Source organism: Protopterus annectens, chromosome 13.part0 (assembly GCF_019279795.1).
Source record: "Protopterus annectens isolate FY-2018-M chromosome 13.part0, PAN1.0, whole genome shotgun sequence".
Lineage (NCBI taxonomy): Eukaryota > Metazoa > Chordata > Ceratodontiformes > Protopteridae > Protopterus > Protopterus annectens.
Window position 1 is genome coordinate 104,562,445 of NC_056747.1, and position 20,473 is coordinate 104,582,917.

Consider the following 20,473-nt stretch of genomic DNA (forward strand, 5'->3'; position numbering starts at 1 on the left):
CATAAGTGTGCAATAGTGATGGATGTTAGGGTGCGGGTAAGGTAAGTGTGCAATAGTGATGGACCTTAGGGTTAGGGTTTGGGTTAAGGTTGGTGCATAGATAGTTGTGTATGTAAGGTGTAGTGTAGGTTTATTAGGGTTCTGGTGTGCTTGTGTTGTGTGTGTGTTTTTCGGAACAGCAAATTTTTTTCCTGGGAAAAAAATTTGCTGTTCTGAGGTTTCAATGTCATATTTCGAACTTCCAAGTTCAAACATATGGTGTTCGAAATTTTGGAAGTTTGATTATATGACATAGACCCAATATATTAGATGAGAATGTACCATTAGCTACCACCTAGTATATATTGTCAGAGACACAGTTGGAAATCCATTGAATAATACAGGTATTCATGTTTAAGCTGATAAGTATGTCAACATTGCCTGTGTGTGGAATTGTATCAAATGCCTTAACAAGGTCAAAACAAGTGACGTGTTCGGAATGACACCTCCCAATGTCATCAGTCACTCCCTCAAAAGAATTTTACATATTAAGGAAGCAAGCACTACCCTTCACAAAACCTTGTTGACTGGAATTGAGTATTTATAATTTACCAATTTCACTGTTAATGTGATTGGCTAGGATCTGCTTAATGATTTTAATACTAGTTGATGTAATGGGTTGATAATTTCCAGGGTCCTTTTTACCACCACAACAGCTGTTCTTCAGTGCACAGCTACTGCAGGTTGGTGAAGTTAATGTTCATATTTGCCAGCTTGAGCAACAGTAGCAGGTGGAATATGACATCAAACACCTTTTACAGGACTAAAACAATAGAGGCTGTATTGAAGTCCTGACTTTTGCACTATTTAGAAAGTGTAATAATGTTGTTTCAGTATTGTCTCCATGATAAAAGCTGTACTGCATATTGGAGAGTAGATTGTTTTTATCAGATGGTATATGAGGTGATTGGATTACAATGGACCTGCTAGGTGTGTACTAAGCTAACGACCACTGGGGTGTTTTTAAGCTTAGCCATGCGTCCCAAATCTCCCACAAGTTCTGGTACCCTTGATAAGTATAAGCAGGTGGTAAACATTTACAAGCAGGGACCTAGGAGAAGAACCATGTACAAGCTGCCTGTGTCCATTATAGCCATAGGTGCCAAACCAGGGATGAATTTCCTGTTCCCCATCCAATTGTCCAAGTTACACTTGAATTGGTTTAGGGAGGAACTCTGCTTCATATGGATGAGAGCCTATTCCAGAGAAGGGGTGATCTCTGGAAAACATACATACCCATCTCTCCATCAAGTCCTATTTATATCATGGGCAACGTTTAAGTCTTTAAAATGGCTGATTTTGGTGTTGTTTGATTTACGAATATATAGGAGACGCATTAGGTTGGACACTGACAAATCCATGTATGCTAGGCATGGGTCTACTTCGCGTTATCGCATGTTGAAAATATCGAACGACTAAAGCATCGAAAGTTTTTTGCAGGATCATGTTACAGTGGGGATGAGAAAATGTGCTCTTTCCTCACTGTAGTGCGATCTTGGAGTTGGTATATATAATTAGTGGGGGGTGTGGGGGGCTGCAGCCCCCACAAGAACAGTTTTGATGTACGGCATTTTCGATGTTTTAGCCATTCAATATTATCATCTTTCGACAAAATAAAATATATACGCGCTAGACATAGATCTCCCCTCAACAGCCTGTAGGAGACAGGATACAGGGATAGGGCTTTGAAAGGTCTGCATAGGACATATTACTTATTCCCTTTATTCTTTTAGTAAGGAACCTCTGTGGATGTTTCAATTGTTAGATGTGCCTGGTTAGGTACCGTAGGGGCACTGTACTCAGTGATAGGTCGGATGAATGCTGAATACAGTGGTACAATGACTTCCTTGAACCTAGATGCCATACCTTTGTTTATAAGCTGCACATCCTAGAATGATTTCTTCACTACTGTAGACATGTGATGGTCAAAGGCTAGCTTACTGTCTACGTATATCCCTGACTACTATGTCAACTCTTGGGAGTGTGTTGTCAATATACTAGTTACCAGGGGTGGATGACTTCCCGAAGGGTACTGTTATGCATTTCTTGGCATTTAGTTTTAGTCTACGGCTCTGACATAAGTTATTTGTGTCCACTCTTCCTGGAGATCATTAGTGTCAGTGGAGAATTTTATGATTGCACTTAATTTGCAATCATCCAATTTGGTTAGCCAGAGGCCAGTGACATTGGCTTTGTCTTTAGAGTAGTAGATGCCAAAAAAAGCAGTCTCAGGACCATTCCCTGAGGGAGTGTGCATGTGACTGGCCTCTTTGTAAAGGTGGACTCTCCAGTGTTAACGTTTTGGGTCCTGTCTGTGAGCTAGCTGGCTATACAGTGGGTGACATAAGGGTTTATACCTAAGCTCTTGAGTTTGTCAACAATGCCCAAGTGGGATGTTATGTCACATGCCTTGGCCAGGTCAAGGTAGGCAGTGTGAACTACTTTACCTTCATCCATTGCTTTGGTGACTTTCTGAAAGTAGTCCACCAAGGTGACTAGGCATGACTTGCCCTTGGCGAACCCAAAATGGGTTTGGTCCAGTGTCTGGAGGTTTCCTATGTCATTATTGATCATTTCTGTCAAAGGAAAAATATACTTTAAAAATTATCAAAACACAGTAGGTTCAGGTTAAGGCACTTTAATCTTGCAGCAAGGAGACAAAAACGTGCTATTACAGAGTTTGTATAACTAGAAACAGGAAATACCTTCAGTTTTATATACTTTCTAATAAGACATTGCCTACCAAGCTGACGTAATAAATTACCAGTCTATTCATCATCACTTGTTGACCACCAGTCTCATGAATTTCTGCTGATTTATCAATTTTTGTGAGAAACTTCCTAAGGAAAACAACGTGGCCTTGATTACCACCAGTTAGATGCATGTTATGTTGCCATTCAAGGTACCATGGCTAATTCAAGCACAAAGCTGACAGTTCATTTCTCTAATAATCCTTTGTCTACATTATCTCTAAGCTTCTGCAGCTGTACATGTTCTCATACTTCGAACAGAGCTGATTGTTTAGAATCATTACATTTACAGAATATAGCATTGTTCATTCATTTGTTCCTGACCTAGCAGATAAGCACCTGCTTCTCAAGTACATTTCCAAAAGGCATAAACATGAATATTGCTGTGCTAGCAATTACTAGGTCAGAGGGCATCTTGCAAGTTTCAGAAAGCACACTGCAGTTTCAAAAAGCATCTTTTTCAGTCTCATATGAAACTCAATTTATATATAAAACAGTGCATGTAAAATAGAATGAAAAACGTGTTAATTCTTTTAACTACTAATTAGCATTAAGCATACACACATTAATACATATTTTTCTGACATTTCCCCCCTGTTAATACTTTTTAATTCTATTTTCAAAAAGAATAAACAGTTTGCTTCTTTTCCTAACCTCTTCCAATTAGGATTTGCAGTTAAGAAAGTCATTCAGTTTAAACTTTATGAAAGTGTTTCACATTCTAGTAGCTCTTTAAATTCAGTACTTTGATACATAGTCTCAGATACTGATATGTCTATAAATTTTTTGATTAATTTCTTCATGCAGGGGATTCCACAACAAACACAAACTCCTATTAGGAGTAATCCCACCCCAATGGCAATCAAAATGTTCATTAGGATGGAACCCCACCCCCCAAATAAATTCTGGAAAAAGTCCGTCAGAGGGTTTGGGCCTGGTTTGGTCATGGCCGGCACTTGCTGAATTACTCCAAGATGGTCATTGATCTCGTGCTGATGATCTGGAATAAACGCACAGCATTCTTCTTTGATTAAAGTGCACGTCCCACCCCTCGCCGCTAAGGTGAAGTCAAGAGCCATTCGGTTTTGGAGCACTACAGTTCTCATTGCATTCAGTTCATCAGTTATCAGTTCAAGAGCAGAAAAAGTCGCATTACTCATCACTTCGAGAAGTTTAGACAGTTTTCGCAGCTCCCAAATCGATTTAACTGCGCCATATGCAGGTAATATGCCTGCCCTCGATATGACAGCTTCACTCAAGTCCATGTGCGTAAGTTTGGTTCCCATCCTATGATGGTCTTTCCAGCCCACCTCGATCTGTCCCACTGGATTCTCAGGTTTTTTAACAGTCTTTTTGGTTGCATCTCGGTTATTTCGAATATTTCCCTGAGGTAAAACTGCAGTGTGTCATATGGCCAGAACCAGGTATCCCAAAAAACAACTGCCAGACCATTTCTCAGGTAACCATTTATATGCTTTTTTACCACACACAAAATAACAGTCCTCTACTTTAGTTGTTACTTTGTTACAGAATGACTGCCCTGCATGAAACATTTTCCTATCTATTACAGATAACTGTTTAAAAAGTACAGGATTACGTTGTACCTGATCCAAGAGTCTTATGCATAGATTTAAGAAATGAGTTATAATCTGTACTACAAGATTCACCTAGATCGTTTGCTTTTGCATAACATTTATATTGTATGGTCACATTACACTTGCTCCATCCCACTTGTATGGTATCATTTTTGTAAAAACATACAATTCCCTTTTGTGTCACAGGCAAATACAGTGCTACCTTATCATATGCTTTAATAGCTACTGTGTCAAAAACCAGATTTTCCCAGGTCTCATTGACCCCTAGGGGGATAGCAGCCATCAATAACCCCCCCGTATGTTGGTATGGCCGTGCAGACCCAGCAGTTCGAAACATTAAAAGTCTCAGCATACACACGTATAATTGCCTGATAAGTGTTAAAGTTCGGATGCCAGTCTATATTTGGCCCATCACGTTTAATCAGTTCAACATTTGTGGCAGGAAACAGGAAAGGCCACAACATAAAGAACAATGTAATTAGCATAGCTATCAAAATGATCATGCAAGTTCTCTGAGGTTGCTCAATGTCTGTATACCTGGCCATTTTGTTCTCGTTGTACAACAGTAACAAGGTTTTTGTCCAGTTCAAAGTTCTTAACCAATTTACAGTGTGTCAAATGAATCCAGGGTGCTCGCTCCGCAATCTTGACTGCAGTGGGTGTCGACAGTAGTACCTGGTACGGCCCTTCCCACTTCGGAGAACTCCAGTTCTTTTTCTTCACAATCTTCACCCAGACCCAGGAGCCTGGGGCTACTGCTGCTTCCGATTTCGGTTGCTCTTTATCTGAAACAAAATTTAACTGCAAAAGTTTGTTATTCAAAAATAGTCTCATATACCCTGCAAGTGAACTGTCAGCCTCTTGCTCTGCAGACATGAGAGGTTTCCACTGAGGTGTATAATATGCCGTCCCAAACAAAATTTCAAAAGGAGTCAATCTCTTTGCATTTGGAACAGTTCTCATGCTCAACAGTGCCAGAGGTAAACAGTGCACCCAGTTCTTTTGTGTCTCACTAATCAATTTCCTAAGCTTATTCTTCAACACCCCATTGTGCCTCTCTACTAATCCTGCAGGTTGGGAGTGATACGTGCAGTGGTTTTTCAACGATATCCCGAAATAGCGACTAAGTTGCTGTACTGTTTGGTTCACGAAATGTGTGCCTTTGTCACTATAAATCCTTTCCGGTATGCCAAATCTAGGTATAATTTCTTTAACAAGGACCTTTGCAACAGTAGCTGCATCTGGATTTTTAGTTGGAAAAGCTTCCACCCATTTGGAAAACATATCTATAATGACAAGACAGTACTTTTTATTTTCACATTTATTCAGTTCTATAAAATCCATACAAATAGTATGAAACGGATACGGTGGTGTAGGGAAACTCCCTTGCTTAGGCTTCAATGCCCCTTGTGCATGATGCTTGTTGCAAACATGGCATGCTGCACAAAAATTTTCCGTATAATTAGTAAATCCATACGTTGTAAACACTCGATTCACTAACTGTACCATCCCCCCTGTTGAGACATGGCTCTGCCCATGGCTCAACAAAGCTGCATATCTAAACAAGTTAGATAGTAGAATTGGTTTCTTTTCTTTGGAGATGTACAGTCCTTTCTCAAGGATTGCTCCTTGTTTTATCCACTTTTGTTTTTCTACATTTGTAGTAAGTGTCTGCATTGTTTGTAACATTTCCAAATCTAAAATCTGAGGGTTGTAATTCCTCACTCAAAAGAAAAACTTCTGAGGCTGAAGCTGTCTGTTTTGTAGCTGCATCAGCCCTCGCATTACCTTTTGAAATTTTATCCTGTTGCTTGGTATGTGCTACGCATTTGCAAATAGCTATTTTTTGAGGTAACTGAATAGAGTCTAATAAATCTAAAATGAATTGCGCATGGTTAATTGGTTTACCAGTAGATGTTATCATTCCTCTATTTTTCCACTGCTGTGCAAAAACATGTACAGTAGAAAAAGCATACCGGCTATCAGTAAAAATATTCACTTTCTTACCTTTCGCTAAGGTACATGCCCTTGTCAAGGCAATCAATTCTGCTGCTTGTGCAGATAAGTTGTGTGGTAAAGATTTTGCTTCTATGATCTCGGTATCAGAAACGACTGCATACCCCACTAGAGTCTGTCCTGTAGGACCCCTCCTGCACGAGCCGTCCACATAGTATGTCACCTCCTGCAGGCAGCAGTGTGGTTTGCCATCTGCAGGGGTTGGCAGCAAGGTTGGTGGATTCAAAGTTGCGCATCATTCAGTTGTCATATGAGGTTGGCTCAACAGTATAGTCATACAGGAAAGATGTCTAGCAGGAGAAAGATATGCTACTTTTTCTTGCAGTAAAATGATTGCGACTGCATGAGGCACTCTCAATGTGAGAGGGTGGAACAATACTACTGAGGCTGAAGCCTGCACTGCCATTGCAGCTGCAACTACTGCTTGTACACAGTGGGGCAAGGATCACGCCACTGGGTCTAACTGTGATGAATAGTAAGCTGTGGGGCGTTGTTTGTCCCCATGCTGCTGTGTCAACACTGATGTCATATAACCTTGCTTACAGTCTACAGTTTGAAAAAATCGCTTATGATAGTTTGGTAATCCTAAAACTAAGGAAGATGCTATCAGTTGTTTCAGTTTGCAGAAAGCTGATTCTGCTTCTGGTGTCCACTGCAATAAATCCTGTGCTGCCATCGGCTTTTTGAATATCAAATTAGTCAGTGGAGCAGATTCCAAAGCATAATTTGGTATCCAACTCTGACAAAAGTTAGTAGTTCCCAGGAAGGACATCATTTCCTTCTTGGTAGTTGGTCGAGGTGCTTGTAATATTGCTGTTTTTCTGTCTTCATCTAATATTCTGCCTTCTTTGGATATTACATATCTCAGGTATTTAACTTGTTTTCTCCAAAGTTGCAGTTTGTTTTTGTTTACCTTGTGTCCTTGAGTAGCTAAAAATTGTAATAATGCTATGGTATCCTCTCTGCATTCTTGCTGGGTGGGGGCTGCCAGCAGAATGTCGTCTACATAAAGTAAAATCTGACTACCTTTCGGTGGGATAAATCCCGCCAGGTTACTTGCCATTTCTTGTGCAAATATCGTTGGACTTTCACAATATCCCTGTGGTAATCTCGTATATGTATACCGTTTCCCCTGAAATGTAAATGCAAACCAATGTTGGCTGTCAGGGTGTATCGGTATTGCGAAAAATGCATTACTAATGTCTACCACAGAAAAATACTTCTGCTGAGGTTTCACATCATTCAATAAGGTGTGCGGATCTGGCACCGTTGGTGCCCTGGGTATAACTGCATCATTTACAGCCTGTAGGTCTTGGACCATACGCCATTCCCCGTTTGCTTTCCTAACAGGAAATAAGGGTGTATTACATGGTGAATCGGGAGATTCTGTTAAGACTCCTTCCTTAAGTAAGGCTGCTATTATAGGTTTGATCCCTATCTCTGCATCCTTTCTCAAGGGATACTGTCTTTTCTGAGGTCTAAATGCTGATTTTGGCATAATAGTAACTGGTCCTGCTGTACGAATAAGTCCTATATCTGATTTCCCTGTTGACCAGAGAGTCTCTGGTATGTCTCGCAAGGCTTTTTCCTCTTCTTCCAGTAAGAGTAATACTCAGCTATCCTCACTGGCCTGTGAGTGCACAGCTGGGTGTGTCTGTGTTATCCAATTCAATTTCTGCTTCTGTACTCCTTGTTCAGAGAGTTCTAACTCTGTCTGTTTTTCCCACCTTGTGACTTTTTCTCCTAAGTCTGCCCACTTCAAATTTCTACTTTTAGTTAAGCTCACATGTGGCAATCGATTAGATTTGTAAAGTGCAAAAAATTCTTGGGGCAATGAACAGCTTATTACACTGTTTCCTTCTGTGTCCCAGTACAAGTTTCGTAATACTAGCCTGTTTGCAATTATTTTGAAACAATTCTTGCTCATATTCTTTATCAGGTCCTGGTTTATTACAGTAATATAGAGTACAATGCAACAAATGCTGTTTGTCAGTGTCAAGGGAGGGAGATTTACTGATGGCTACATTCATTAGTTCTTCGGTTACTGCCTCTGGACCAGTCGTAACCAAGTCCTGGCTGTACCAATAATATGTTTCACCCTCCGGTCGCACTACAAAAGTATCCATTTGTCGCTGTGCTTCCATACCCTGCATGGTTGGAACTACGGCTATGCCAAATATCTGCATTAAGTCTTTGCCCAAAAGATTTACTGGGCATTTTGCAGAAACAACAATTTTACTTTTCTGGGTCATTCCTGAAACGGGGTCAGTTATTGCTATGTCATGGGAGAGTGGCTCCCGATACAGCTGTCCATTAGCTGCTTTCACTAGTATGTAATCTGGTGATTCTGAATCTTCCGGTAGTTTGGAAGGATGTATTAGGGTCCGTGAAGCCCCTGAGTAACACAAAAATTTGACTTCCCTCCCTTCCACCAGAAACGTAACTTCCGGTTTTGTGTCTGCTAAGTAGAGCTCTAGGCTCAATAATGCCAAGTCCAAAATTTCATTTTCTTCATCATCTATAAATTCATGTACATCCTCTACCCCTTCTGTCACATCCTCTACCCTTGCTACCACATTCGCATTTGTCTTTTCCTGTTTGTTCTCATCCAGTGATTCCTGACTATCATATAGTCATTCCTCACCCTCCTTATCTTCCGTAGTTGCCTTTTTATTTAGCCTGCAATCCCTTGCCAAATGTCCTTTTTTTCCGCATTTAAAGCATTCACCCCTTTTCTTTCTTTCTTTCTTCAAAATCTTCTGATCGTTTATCAGATTGTTTGTTTCCCTGGACATTTTTCTTACCCTTTTTCCCGGTTTGTACTACAAAAACTTCTGACCCATCTTCTACTGCAAATACTTGAGTTTTCTTTTTCTTTTTGCTATTAAAATGCCTTTCTGCATGTCTTGCATATTCAAGTAATGACTGTAATCTACTTGTACGATGATCTACCATGTGCTTTGTAATAAAGCTGCTAATGGGAGTTATACTACCTTTTAAGAATGCATTCTTTAGCTGCTGCTCATATGGGGAATCATGTGTTTGATTTTCGGGTATCTGCATTCCGCAGTGTTTATTAAAACACTCTAATAATCTAGCATAATATCTATCAACCGTTTCACCTTCTTGTTGTATGCACTGATTAATGCAAGTCCAATCAGCCCTAGGCTTCCATTTTTCAGAGATTCGGTCGGTCAGACCTTTCACTCTGTTATCCAGTTCTGCATTACTATGTGGGAGTGGTCTGAGCTCTGCGTCACGGGGATTCCAGTTGCCACTGATCATGTGCCAATCTGGACCTACTGTCTTAACTACTTTTTCTACTTCTTCTCCATTCAAATGGTAACTTAATCTCATACCCTGTAAGTCTTCTAAAAATTTTCTAAAATTAACTTTCGGATGGGGAATTCCCTCCGTGGCTTTCCAGATATCTTCCGGTGTCCACAGTCTATAAACTAAGAGAGTCGGATCCTGTCCTGCCTGTGGATTTGGTACTTCTATGAGTGGACACATCTCTTCCTCACTCATAGCTTGTGATTTTCTATTCATTTCGTATAATTCAATCTCCCCTCTCAAGTTACGTATTCGAGACCTAGTCTCGATAGGATCCCTGACAAACGGTTTTGATGTCATAGGAACAGCTGGGTATAGCGGAGGTGGATCAGCTTGTCCACTCGCTTCATATTCTGGTAAGGGAAGCGGAGGGGGCGAAGGAGGGGCTGTTGCTATTACCAAGTTATTATCTTCTTTGTCTAAGAACATTGCTTTTGAATTTTTAACCTTTTGTTCTCTGCGATTTGCTTCCTCAAGTCACCTATGTGCCTGAGGAACTCCTAATTGCCGTTGCTTTTTTAACTGACCTTTCGCGTCTGTTTTAAGTTGTCTGACGAGTTTAATAAGTGCGGATTTATCTAAGTTACCATCAAATTTGTATTTATTAACCCATTTCGTATAGTACTTAACATTATCGGCACGCTGTGATTGCATGTATTTCGCGTCTTCAGTTAGGGGCGGGTCTCAGGAACTTTTCGTGCACTGATTTCCCATGTTGCCTTAGCTAAGCTGTAATTTGTTACGTAACCCTTCTTATCACGTGGTACCACGGTTCTACACCTTTTCACAGTTTATCTAGAATAACTGTCTACCTATTCTGTTTCCCTGATCTATGACAAGACAGTAACCTTTTTGTCCCTGATCTGCACATGCACATCTTCCTGACAAAAAAAAAAAACAGTTCTGCAACTAGTCCCTGATCTAAAACAGAAAAAGGTAAATTCCTCCTTACCTGAGCCTCCGTGAGTTGATCCACCAGATCGTTGACTCGTCCTCCAATCCCAGATCAGAAACAGTGGCTGGCCTCTTTCGAACGACAATTCAGTCGGACGTCTTTCAAAACAGAAGAGCCGATTTGGCCTCTTCTCCATACGGGTACATGCCACCGGGCCCAATTCTGACCTAGGCCTAGAGCGAGAGGTACTTTCCGGTCCGAAGGACCAAACTGTCAAAGGAAAAATATACTTTAAAAATGATCAAAACACGGTAGGTTCAGGTTAAGGCACTTTAATCTTGCAGCAAGGAGACAAAAACGTGCTATTACAGAGTTTGTCTAACTAGAAACAGGAAATACCTTCAGTTTTATACACTTTCTAATAAGACATTGCCTACGAAGCTGACGTAACAAATTACCAGTCTTTTCATCATCACTTGTTGACCACCTCATGAATTTCTGCTGATTTATCAATTTTTGTGAGAAACTTCCTAAGGAAAACAATGTGGCCTTGATTACCACCAGTTAGATGCATGTTATGTTGCCATTCAAGATACTATGGCTAATTCAAGCACAAAGCTAACCGTTCATTTCTTTAATAATCCTTTGTCTACATTATCTCTAAGCTTCTGCAGCTGTACATGTTCTCATACTTTGAACAGAGCTGATTGTTTAGAATCATTACATTTAGAATCATTACATTTACAGAATATAGCATTGTTCATTCATTCGTTCCTGACCTAGCAGATAAGCACCTGCTTCTCAAGTACATTTCCAAAAGGCATAAACATGAATATTGCTGTGCTAGCAATTACTAGGTCAGAGGGCATCTTGCAAGTTTCAGAAAGCACACTGCAGTTTCAAAAAGCATCTTTTTCAGTCTCATATGAAACTCAATTTATATATAAAACAGTGCATGTAAAATAGAATGAAAAACGTGTTAATTCTTTTAACTACTAATTAGCATTAAGCATACACACATTAATATATATTTTTCTGACAATTTCCATGATAATTCTTTCCATGGCTTTGCATATGAGACTAGTGGGCCTGTAGATGGCCTGTCTTTGTGCAGCAGGATAACACTTGCTGTTCTCCATTTGTGAGGCATGAAGCTGGATTGGAGGCTGCATGGAAGCTATGGTTAAATAGAGATTTTATGTTTCATGCCATTTAGAAGACAGCATGGAATATTGTCTGGGAAAAAAATAAGTGCAACATTCTTGCCTTAGAGAGAGCATTGAGGACATGTTCCCTAGTGATAGTAGGGGGAGTTATATTTGATGGTATTTCCTGAGAGGAGGCTGAAGGGGAGAGAAGGGTAAAGTTAGAGTTGAATTTTGTCTGCCAGTAGGTTTGCTACATCTTTCCATTAACAATGAGCTCTGCACACACTTTTGTATTGCCTTTGAGGTTGCGGACATAGTTAAAGAATGCCTTATTATTGTCCTTTGCCTGGTAGGCCAAATTTGCCTCAAATTTGGCTTTGGTAGACTTTGTCTTCTGAATTATTTGTTTAGTTTGAAGAGAGTGCTTTTATCCTGCTGGATGCTACACCTCTTATTTTTTGCCACAATTTTCATCATTCTGTTAAACAGCCTACTGATGATGTGATTCCACCAAGGTGGCTTGTTTTTTGAGTTGGGTCTTAAAACTGATGCGTAGAGGAAAGCTGTACCCACCAGGAAAAACTTGGAGCATGGAGTGTCTTGCTTAAATGAGCAGTAACAGCTTTTGATTTTCTTGGTTTTGATTTGCTGTGTTGGAAGTCTTTTTAGTTTGGCATTGCCTAAAAAAAACGTTATGGGTGAGGACTGTGTTTTTTGTTAATATTCAGAAGCCTAGAGGAGAGAGGTGCAGACCATCCCTGACAAAGCAGCATGGTCTGCTGGCCATCTCCTTCCATGCTGACAAATATTGCACCCCCTTAGAGTGACAGTAGTAACTAACCCAATTATTCAGTCATCATCTGTGCATATTGTGGCATCATCCTTTGAGAAGGACACACATTCCATGATCTCCATAATATGTCTCTTCAAATAGTCTAGAGTGGTACATCTCAGGTGATTTATATCATTATGGACTATGATTGAGTCATACTGGTACTTGTGATCCAAGGACCTGAGTGTGTGCGTAATGTGGTGGATCTTAGCTCCTGATAAGCAACTGACAGTGACTTTCTCCTTACTCAGAAGTAAAATAAAATAAAAACCACAAACGGGTGTAGAAGCTCCACAAAAGCACAGTAATGGATATAAAATAAAAACACAAAGTGGAGATTCAGCACAGCACAGTTCAAACTAAATGTTTAATATAAAAAATAGCACTTTCACGGTAGTAAACTGCTTCTTCAGAGTAATCCACAAACACCAATATTTAAATCAACAACATCCAATGAAAATCAAAACTATATTAATGACAGCTAAGCATTTAAAGAAGCAGTACAGTAGTGTTTCAATGCCCTTGCTCTCAGGAAAGGTTTAAGTGATACTGTATCATTAATCACAGGGCTACTATCTGATTTAAAATCAATATCCATTTCTGCTCACATTTCTCAGTTCTATTTCTTAGATCACCACCCCCCCAAAAAAAATCTACTAACTCAAAAAACTTATAGGTGTGTTCAGAGTTAGTTCACTGGACCTGTTTAGCCAGTGCACTGGTAGCTTTATTGTTCTGTATATCCCAACAGTGTTCTAGAACACGTTCCTTAAGAGATCGATTGGTTTTACCTATATAATAGGCAGGACATCGATTACAGTAGCAATAATAAACTACATTTCTTGAAGTACAGTCAGCATAAAATGAAAAATCAATGGAATACCCCAATACTGGATATATAAAGTATAAGCCATTATGCATGTATTTATATGCACTACAGTGCCTGTATGGATAGGTGCCTTGCCTTTGAGAAACAACCATTTCCTTAGTCATATTGGTGTTATAGCATAACTGTCTCCTTAGGGACAAATTAGTTTTAAAAGAAAAACTAGGTCTCTGAGGCACAAGTCACGTAAATCATCACTGGCATATAAAATATTCCAGTTTTGCTTAATAATTTCACAAAATTGATTAATATCACTGGGATAAGTTAAGGGAAATCTAATAGTCTTCCCAGTTACTACATTGCTTTGTTCACCTAGTGAATCAACTCTCTCAGAGAAAAACGGTCTCCCTTTATCCCGTCTGTTTCATTACAGTGTTTATACATGCATCAATTTCTTTCTCACTATAGCCTCTACACAAGAAGTCATGTTTCAGAATATTAAACGCATCCTTAAGTTGGTGGTCGTCACTATGCATTCTCATTATCGTAAGGAACTGTCCTTTAAGGACGTTTTTAGAGATATGTCTAGGATGCATACTATTCTTGAGTAGCAGTGAATTCCTTTTAACGTCTTTCCTGTACAATGAAGTTTTTATGTTCCCCATATCTGATTTCTGAACTTTCACATCTAGAAATTTTACTTGTTCCATAGAATACTTGAAAGAAAATTTAAAGATGGGGGTAGTAATGTGTAAATATTGAATAAAGGAGTCAGATTCACTTTCGCATTAGTGAAAAATGACCACCATTCAAATAGTCCATAATAATTTCTATCCCCCAATCACTGGGGATCACTGTAAAAAGTGATCCTATATCTAGGGTCACAAAATATAAATCATCTCTTAAGTCTAAGTGTAGTGTCGTATTGTAAAACTGTTCTAAGAAATTTTTGGTATCTACTAAAACAATAGCTACCTTCTCAAGTATGGGGTGTAACATTTTCTCTATGAAAATAGAAAGAGGTTCAGTTACCCACACTCTCCCAGAAACGAAGGGGCGCATGGGTGGGTTAACTAGACTCTTATGGATTTTGGGTAAGCCATAAATGTTTGCTGAATGTCCACTTTGTGCTTTTACTTTTCTCCTCCTTACTCAGCCTGGTGAGAAGGACATCGCCGTGTCTCACAATGCAGTTTCAAAAGACCTGAATGTTGGATTGTGTAGTAGCTTCCCTGTGGGCTTGGCAGTAGAAGCTCCATGAGATATGGCTGTAAGTGTTCCTTCGAGGGAGTGCATTTAGGCCTGCTGCCTGCATTTATGTGTACTTCACCTAGAATGTCTTTGAGGTTTAGAAATGTTATATTTAAGTGCCTCAGCATATGTGGGTCTAGGTGTCTACTTCATACTGTGTACGATGGATACAGCATGTGTACTATAGACACCCTGATTGACATTAGGGGTGCTTTTATGTGAGAGCTTTGCCTCCAGTAACATTGTGTAAATACATGTCTCACATACCATATCTGTTTGAGAATTAGCTGGTTGTCAGTAAACATTAGGCAATTTCTACATTGCCTCAGGATGCCCATATGCAACAAGCTGGCAACCGAGATAGCGGTAAAGTTCATAGCCATGGTAACAGGCTCTTTTTTATTGATTAGATGGTTGCAGTAAGAATATAAAGTAAAGTCATGAGTACCTGGTTTGCAAGTCCGAGGGCAGTACTTTTCCCTGCAGATTAATTGCCCAGTGTGCATACCTGTCAACCTGTTAGTGCCAGAAATCTGGACAAAGTCTAAAATAATAGAGGGACAAAGGCCCAAAATAGGGATAGAGTTTAAAAACTGCTCTTACAAACTTAGAAAGTTGCTAGAACAACAGGATTTGTGTAAGCATGCATTTTCCGAAGGATGTGAAGTCTGAAACTCAAATGTGTGTCATTATTTAGTGACTTCAGTCCTTGATGATTTGCCAGAAAACTACACATTTTAGATACCTGTGTCTATACAGGGCACTGCCAAACACTTGGGGGAAACTACTAAAGTAAACCCTAATGATTTATGGATGAAGTATTTATAGAGAGATTGTGGAGTCGAGTCAGACAGTAGCTAAATCAGTCGAGCAGTACTTACTAAATAGAACGAATTAGCTTTGACAAGAATGATGAATAGTTGAGAGTCACCTAATTGGCTACTACTAGTGCTGGTCTCACTACGGCTTCAGGCTGCTGGGATACAATGCTCCGTTGCTTCTTCTCTTGCCAGAAGCAAAACAGCAGCACCAATCCCATGATGAGAAGCAGGCCACAGGCTCTTTGGTGATCAGCTGTCTTGCCCCAGGTAATACAGGGGTCTGTAGGCTTGTTGTAGCCTTTTCCTGTTAGATGCCTTGAATAGCAGCCAGATCAATCAGGAAGGTCTCACACAGACACTCATGCCAATCAGAGGCAGTCAGTAATCAATGCCTTCTGCTCCTTCTCTCACCAGGAGCAAAGCAGAAGCACTAATCCTAAGATGCCTGTTGAGAAGCTGACTCTGGTCTTTCTAACTTTCTAATAATTTGGTGGTCTGGAGTAATGGACATAATGAGTTAATATCATAAGAGATGCAATGTGCACTAAGCAGTTAGATATGAAAGAGGGGGTGACTCAAGCTTTAGCAGTCTAAGGGAAGAGCCACTAATTTTAAAAGAGCAAGATGGATTGGATGGAGTAGGCACTTAATATTCTGGTTCAATGGAATACAGTGAGATGGCCAATAAATTTAAATAGATAAAGGGGGAGTGACTTCACAAAATGGCAATTTTGTGGTCACCAGCAATAAACAGTGAAAGAGGAGAGGGAAGGACCACCCTCCCCTTGGAATCCCTTCCCCCCCATTCAGGCTAATGGTATGTTAATAGTTTGATTTGTATTAGTCTTTGTAATCGTGGGCTGTCCAGTGCCACGCGAGGTGTGGTGCTGCAGGACGTGGGTCTGAGAATGGCCTTTAAGACACCAAGTCTTTTGCTGTAGCTCTCATTGCAGGTTTAAGGGAGCATGGAAATGCACTGGGGAGGGCATTAGGATGGTATGGGTCACTCATGAGTAAACTCTTAAATAAAACAATTTTAAAACGGACAAGTCATCACACTGTTGCTGTATTCATTGTTGTAGGATTATTGAACCATATTAGATGACACACAAAATAAAATTAGCAAAGCCAGATTCATGTTTACTATATATAACAAAAAGAAATTGATTCTAAAAAAAAAAAAAAAAAAACGATACCCTAAATCGGGTCATAACTTTAAGATAAGAATGCTGAGAGTACCCTAATACCTAAAAGAGCTTATCACAGGTATCTGGCCAAAAATTTGCTAGGTTTTACATTTGAGCTATTTGCCAGTGGTTAATATTAAAGATACGGGAAAAGAAAGAAGGCAAAACTATTTACAAAAAAAAAAAAAAAAATGATGTGCACAAAAGTTAAAGGAAGCAAAACATGTATTCAGTGGATAGTTAACCTGATGTAAGTAATTATACTTCAACCTCTTCAGTGCTTTTATTATTTATGAGCAGAGTGCCACACTGAACTACATTAGTTGCCTTCCTGCATTCTGCTTTCACCCATGTGTCTCTTTTGTTTGCATTGCTCTTGGTAACATTTTGTGGTGTTTACTTAGTGCAGTCTAAATTCACTCATTCAGGAATTCTCTAGTAACCTTCTTAAACACATGCATACTTACAGGAAGACGGAACCTGTTGTGGCACTCAGTGGAAGCATGGCAGTGGAGCTAGTCGTGTATGGGGCACCAACTCATCACAAGATGTACATGCACACATATACACACACCCAAACACACACATACACACACACACACACACACACACACACACACACACACACACACACACACACACACACCTGTGGGTTGTTGGTGGATTTTGGGAAGAAAGCAATGCACCTCTCAGAAACTTACATGGAAACAGGGTGGTGTGTGGACTTCTTACAGAAGGCATCCCACGGGTGATAAGATGTACCACCTATAATGCAGTCTGTACTTTACCTTCTGATAGCTGTTTTGCCTTATCTACTTCATTCACATTTATTACATTCCTGTATCACACTGAATATCCTCATTATTTATTGCTACTTTTCCTCCCTGGGCCTTCACTGAGCATCAGCCCTGCACAGTTAGTCTTTCACTGTTAACAACTGCAACTGAATATATGTATATAATATTTACAAATAATTGTACATTCTAAACCATCTGTATTTCATTCACAGGATAAAGTTCTGAGGATGTTGTATGTTTGGGCACTCTGCAGAGACCAAGATGAGCTAAATCCTCATACTGCTTGGAGGTTGCTTGATATTTCTGCCTCCAGTACAGAGCAAATTCTTTGAGTATCACTGAAAAGAGGAACATTTGTTTGCACTGCAGTTACCGCACATCTCCGAGTCCATCGTAGTGGCCATTTTACCATCTGTATCAGTTTATGGAACAGTCTGAGGATTTTCTGATGCCACAGAGTAGTGTGAAACGTGGTCTGCAGAATGTTTTGGTGCCACCCCTGCCACAATACATATGGGACAAAAACAGTGGCATTAAATCTGTAGTCTTATATCAGCTAATTTATTATGAGAGTGAATAAAGTTACTTGTACTGCTGTCTGGTATTTTATATTTAAGAAGCCAGTGATTATTTCTCTCCAAGAAAGAATTAGTTTCAGTGTACAATCACTTGTGTATTGAGGAAAGAATACTTCCCTAATGTTCACAAGTGGAAAGCAACAGATGGTTTGAGACCAGAGACAAAGGCAAACATTCCACACTGCGTGAACTGCATACTGTGCAGTTTTCATCCCCCTGCAACAAGTGTCCAGTTAAGATATCAAGACATTGATCCAAAATGGGATTTCATCTTATCCACCACCATTTGTATCTCATTAACAGTCCTTTCCAGAGTTGAGACGAAATAAGTTATGCCCCTTCTTTGCTGACATAACTGACAGCTATGTATTTACTTGCTGTATTTTTTTTCGAAGTTAGGTCATAGGATAGAGCATCAGTAGCTGGCAGAATTTTCACGTGATCAGTGCACAGGCATGCCTTTTGTGACTGACATTTTGACTCGCATTGTGAAATTTATCCTGGTCCTCTTGGAGGGCAGGAAATGTGGAAGTTAAAATTGAAGTAAAAAAATGACATTTTTACATGCTAAGGTGCTAATGAAGGCAGTTTTTAATTGTATTCTAGGAAGCTGAGCCCCTACGTTTAAGGTCATGTGCATGTTAAAACATCAGTCGAGTCAGAGGATGTTCATTATGCAGTGTTTTTTTGCACCAGCAGTTTCAGTTGCATCTTTAGTTTTATTGGAATTCTGTCATGGACCTGTGGGATAATTTCAGTAGTGTTTGTTAATGTCGTGTGGTTACTGACTGAGGCAGTTGGATAAATTTAGTCAGAAAAGTTCAGCTCCAACTTCAAAATCATTCTTCAAGAATGTGACCTAGTCCACATGTTTGAAGCAGTGGATTGAAGCAAAACCTCTTGTAATGTAAGACATTTGGGGATGTATAGGGTTAAGAAATTAAAAAAAATGTAATAACTAAAAATAAAAATAATTGATGTGCCAACTTTGCCTTAATCACTTTATTTTTAAGCATAACTTCGGTTAAAGCTAAATGAAAATGTTGGTACTGATCTCCAAAACAAAGTAGTGTGATCAAGTTCATGCTAAACAGAGTGTAATGCGCTCACCAGCAACATAAACACGGACCAGGAAAATCCTGCATCTCTACTAGCTTAACGTGTGCAGCAGAGAGCAAATCTAAATGAAGGTAAAACAGAGTACTTCTCAACAACTGTAGAATTTTCTGTCTGTAATTGCTGAGTTCAAGAGTGCAATCAAATGTCATATTATGAGCTGAGGAAAGTATCTGACCCTCTGGGACAGATTGCAAAAGAGCTGTTTTCAGTGTAGGCCTGCCCTGATTCTGAAAGACCTGCTGTTGGTGTAAGTGACTGACTGCTGACTTCGGTGTGAGGCCTATCTGTAAACAGGCTTACATCGGGAGACCATATTCCAAAAGACCTGTTCTCAGTGTAAGTGGTGACTTACACTTGGAATCAGGTCTTATATATGATTACAGTGTTTTTTTTTCAAGGAACAGAGCCACATTATGCAGACGTGATTGTACTTCAGGATGTCTTGTAGCTTCGGTAGCACAGCTTTCTGTGGTTCTAAAACAGACAGCAACAGCAGCAGCGGATTGCATACTAAAGCTAACCACGTATAAAAAGGAAAATTCACCTAAAAATAAAAACGGATCGTTGCAGAAGAGCAAGCCAGTCCTCCACCAAAATTGTAGAACTGTGTTCTACTTCTGCCACACATTTAATTGAAACTTTCTTCAGTAGTACATTTACGTGCTACACAGAATTGTCTGCTTTATAACTGTGAGGGAAAACACTTTAATGCATTGTATGAATTAGTACTCTTAAAACACTTTAATGCATTGTATGAATTAGTACTCTTAAAACACTTTAATGCATTGTATGAATTAGTACTCTTAAAACACTTTAATGCATTGTATGAATTAGTACTCTTGAATTGCCTGAAAGTCAAGCATTGCACACATGAACCTGTTACATGTTGTAAGGAGTAATTACATTTATTACTGAAGCAATTTATTTTATGCTATCTGGAAATCCTTTTAAGTGGTAGTGTAATCCTGGATTATACAGTCTAGCGTTCTGTGTTAAAATTTACATGTCTAGTATGATTTCACCCACTGCATTAAGAGTACTGTGAAATTATCAGCCATTGGCATTACATGCTATCAAGTAGGCAACTGTTGACTGCATGGTGATGTGATGTCATCCAATGAGCTCATGCTGATGATGCAATGGAATTAAGAGCCACATAATGTGCAGACAAAAGGATTATAGTTCTAAATCTCATGCACTGCAGGGAAACAGACTGACCAATAAAAATAAAATTTGTATATAAAATTGTGGTACTATAAAACTTTAAAGCACAAAAAACACTTTTC

At 39.5% G+C, this 20,473-nt stretch overlaps 1 protein-coding gene across 1 annotated transcript in view; it reads left to right on the plus strand.

Annotated features, from left to right (window-relative positions):
• Positions 1–19,054, plus strand: part of TIMM44 (translocase of inner mitochondrial membrane 44) — a 1,268,345-nt gene extending 1,249,291 nt beyond the window's left edge. The window contains exon 13 of the mRNA XM_044090681.1: positions 17,703–19,054. Within this exon, the coding sequence (XP_043946616.1) occupies positions 17,703–17,822 (120 nt within the window). The 3' untranslated portion in view covers positions 17,823–19,054. The remainder of the gene's footprint in view (positions 1–17,702) is intronic.
• The last annotated feature ends 1,419 nt before the right edge of the window (positions 19,055–20,473 follow it).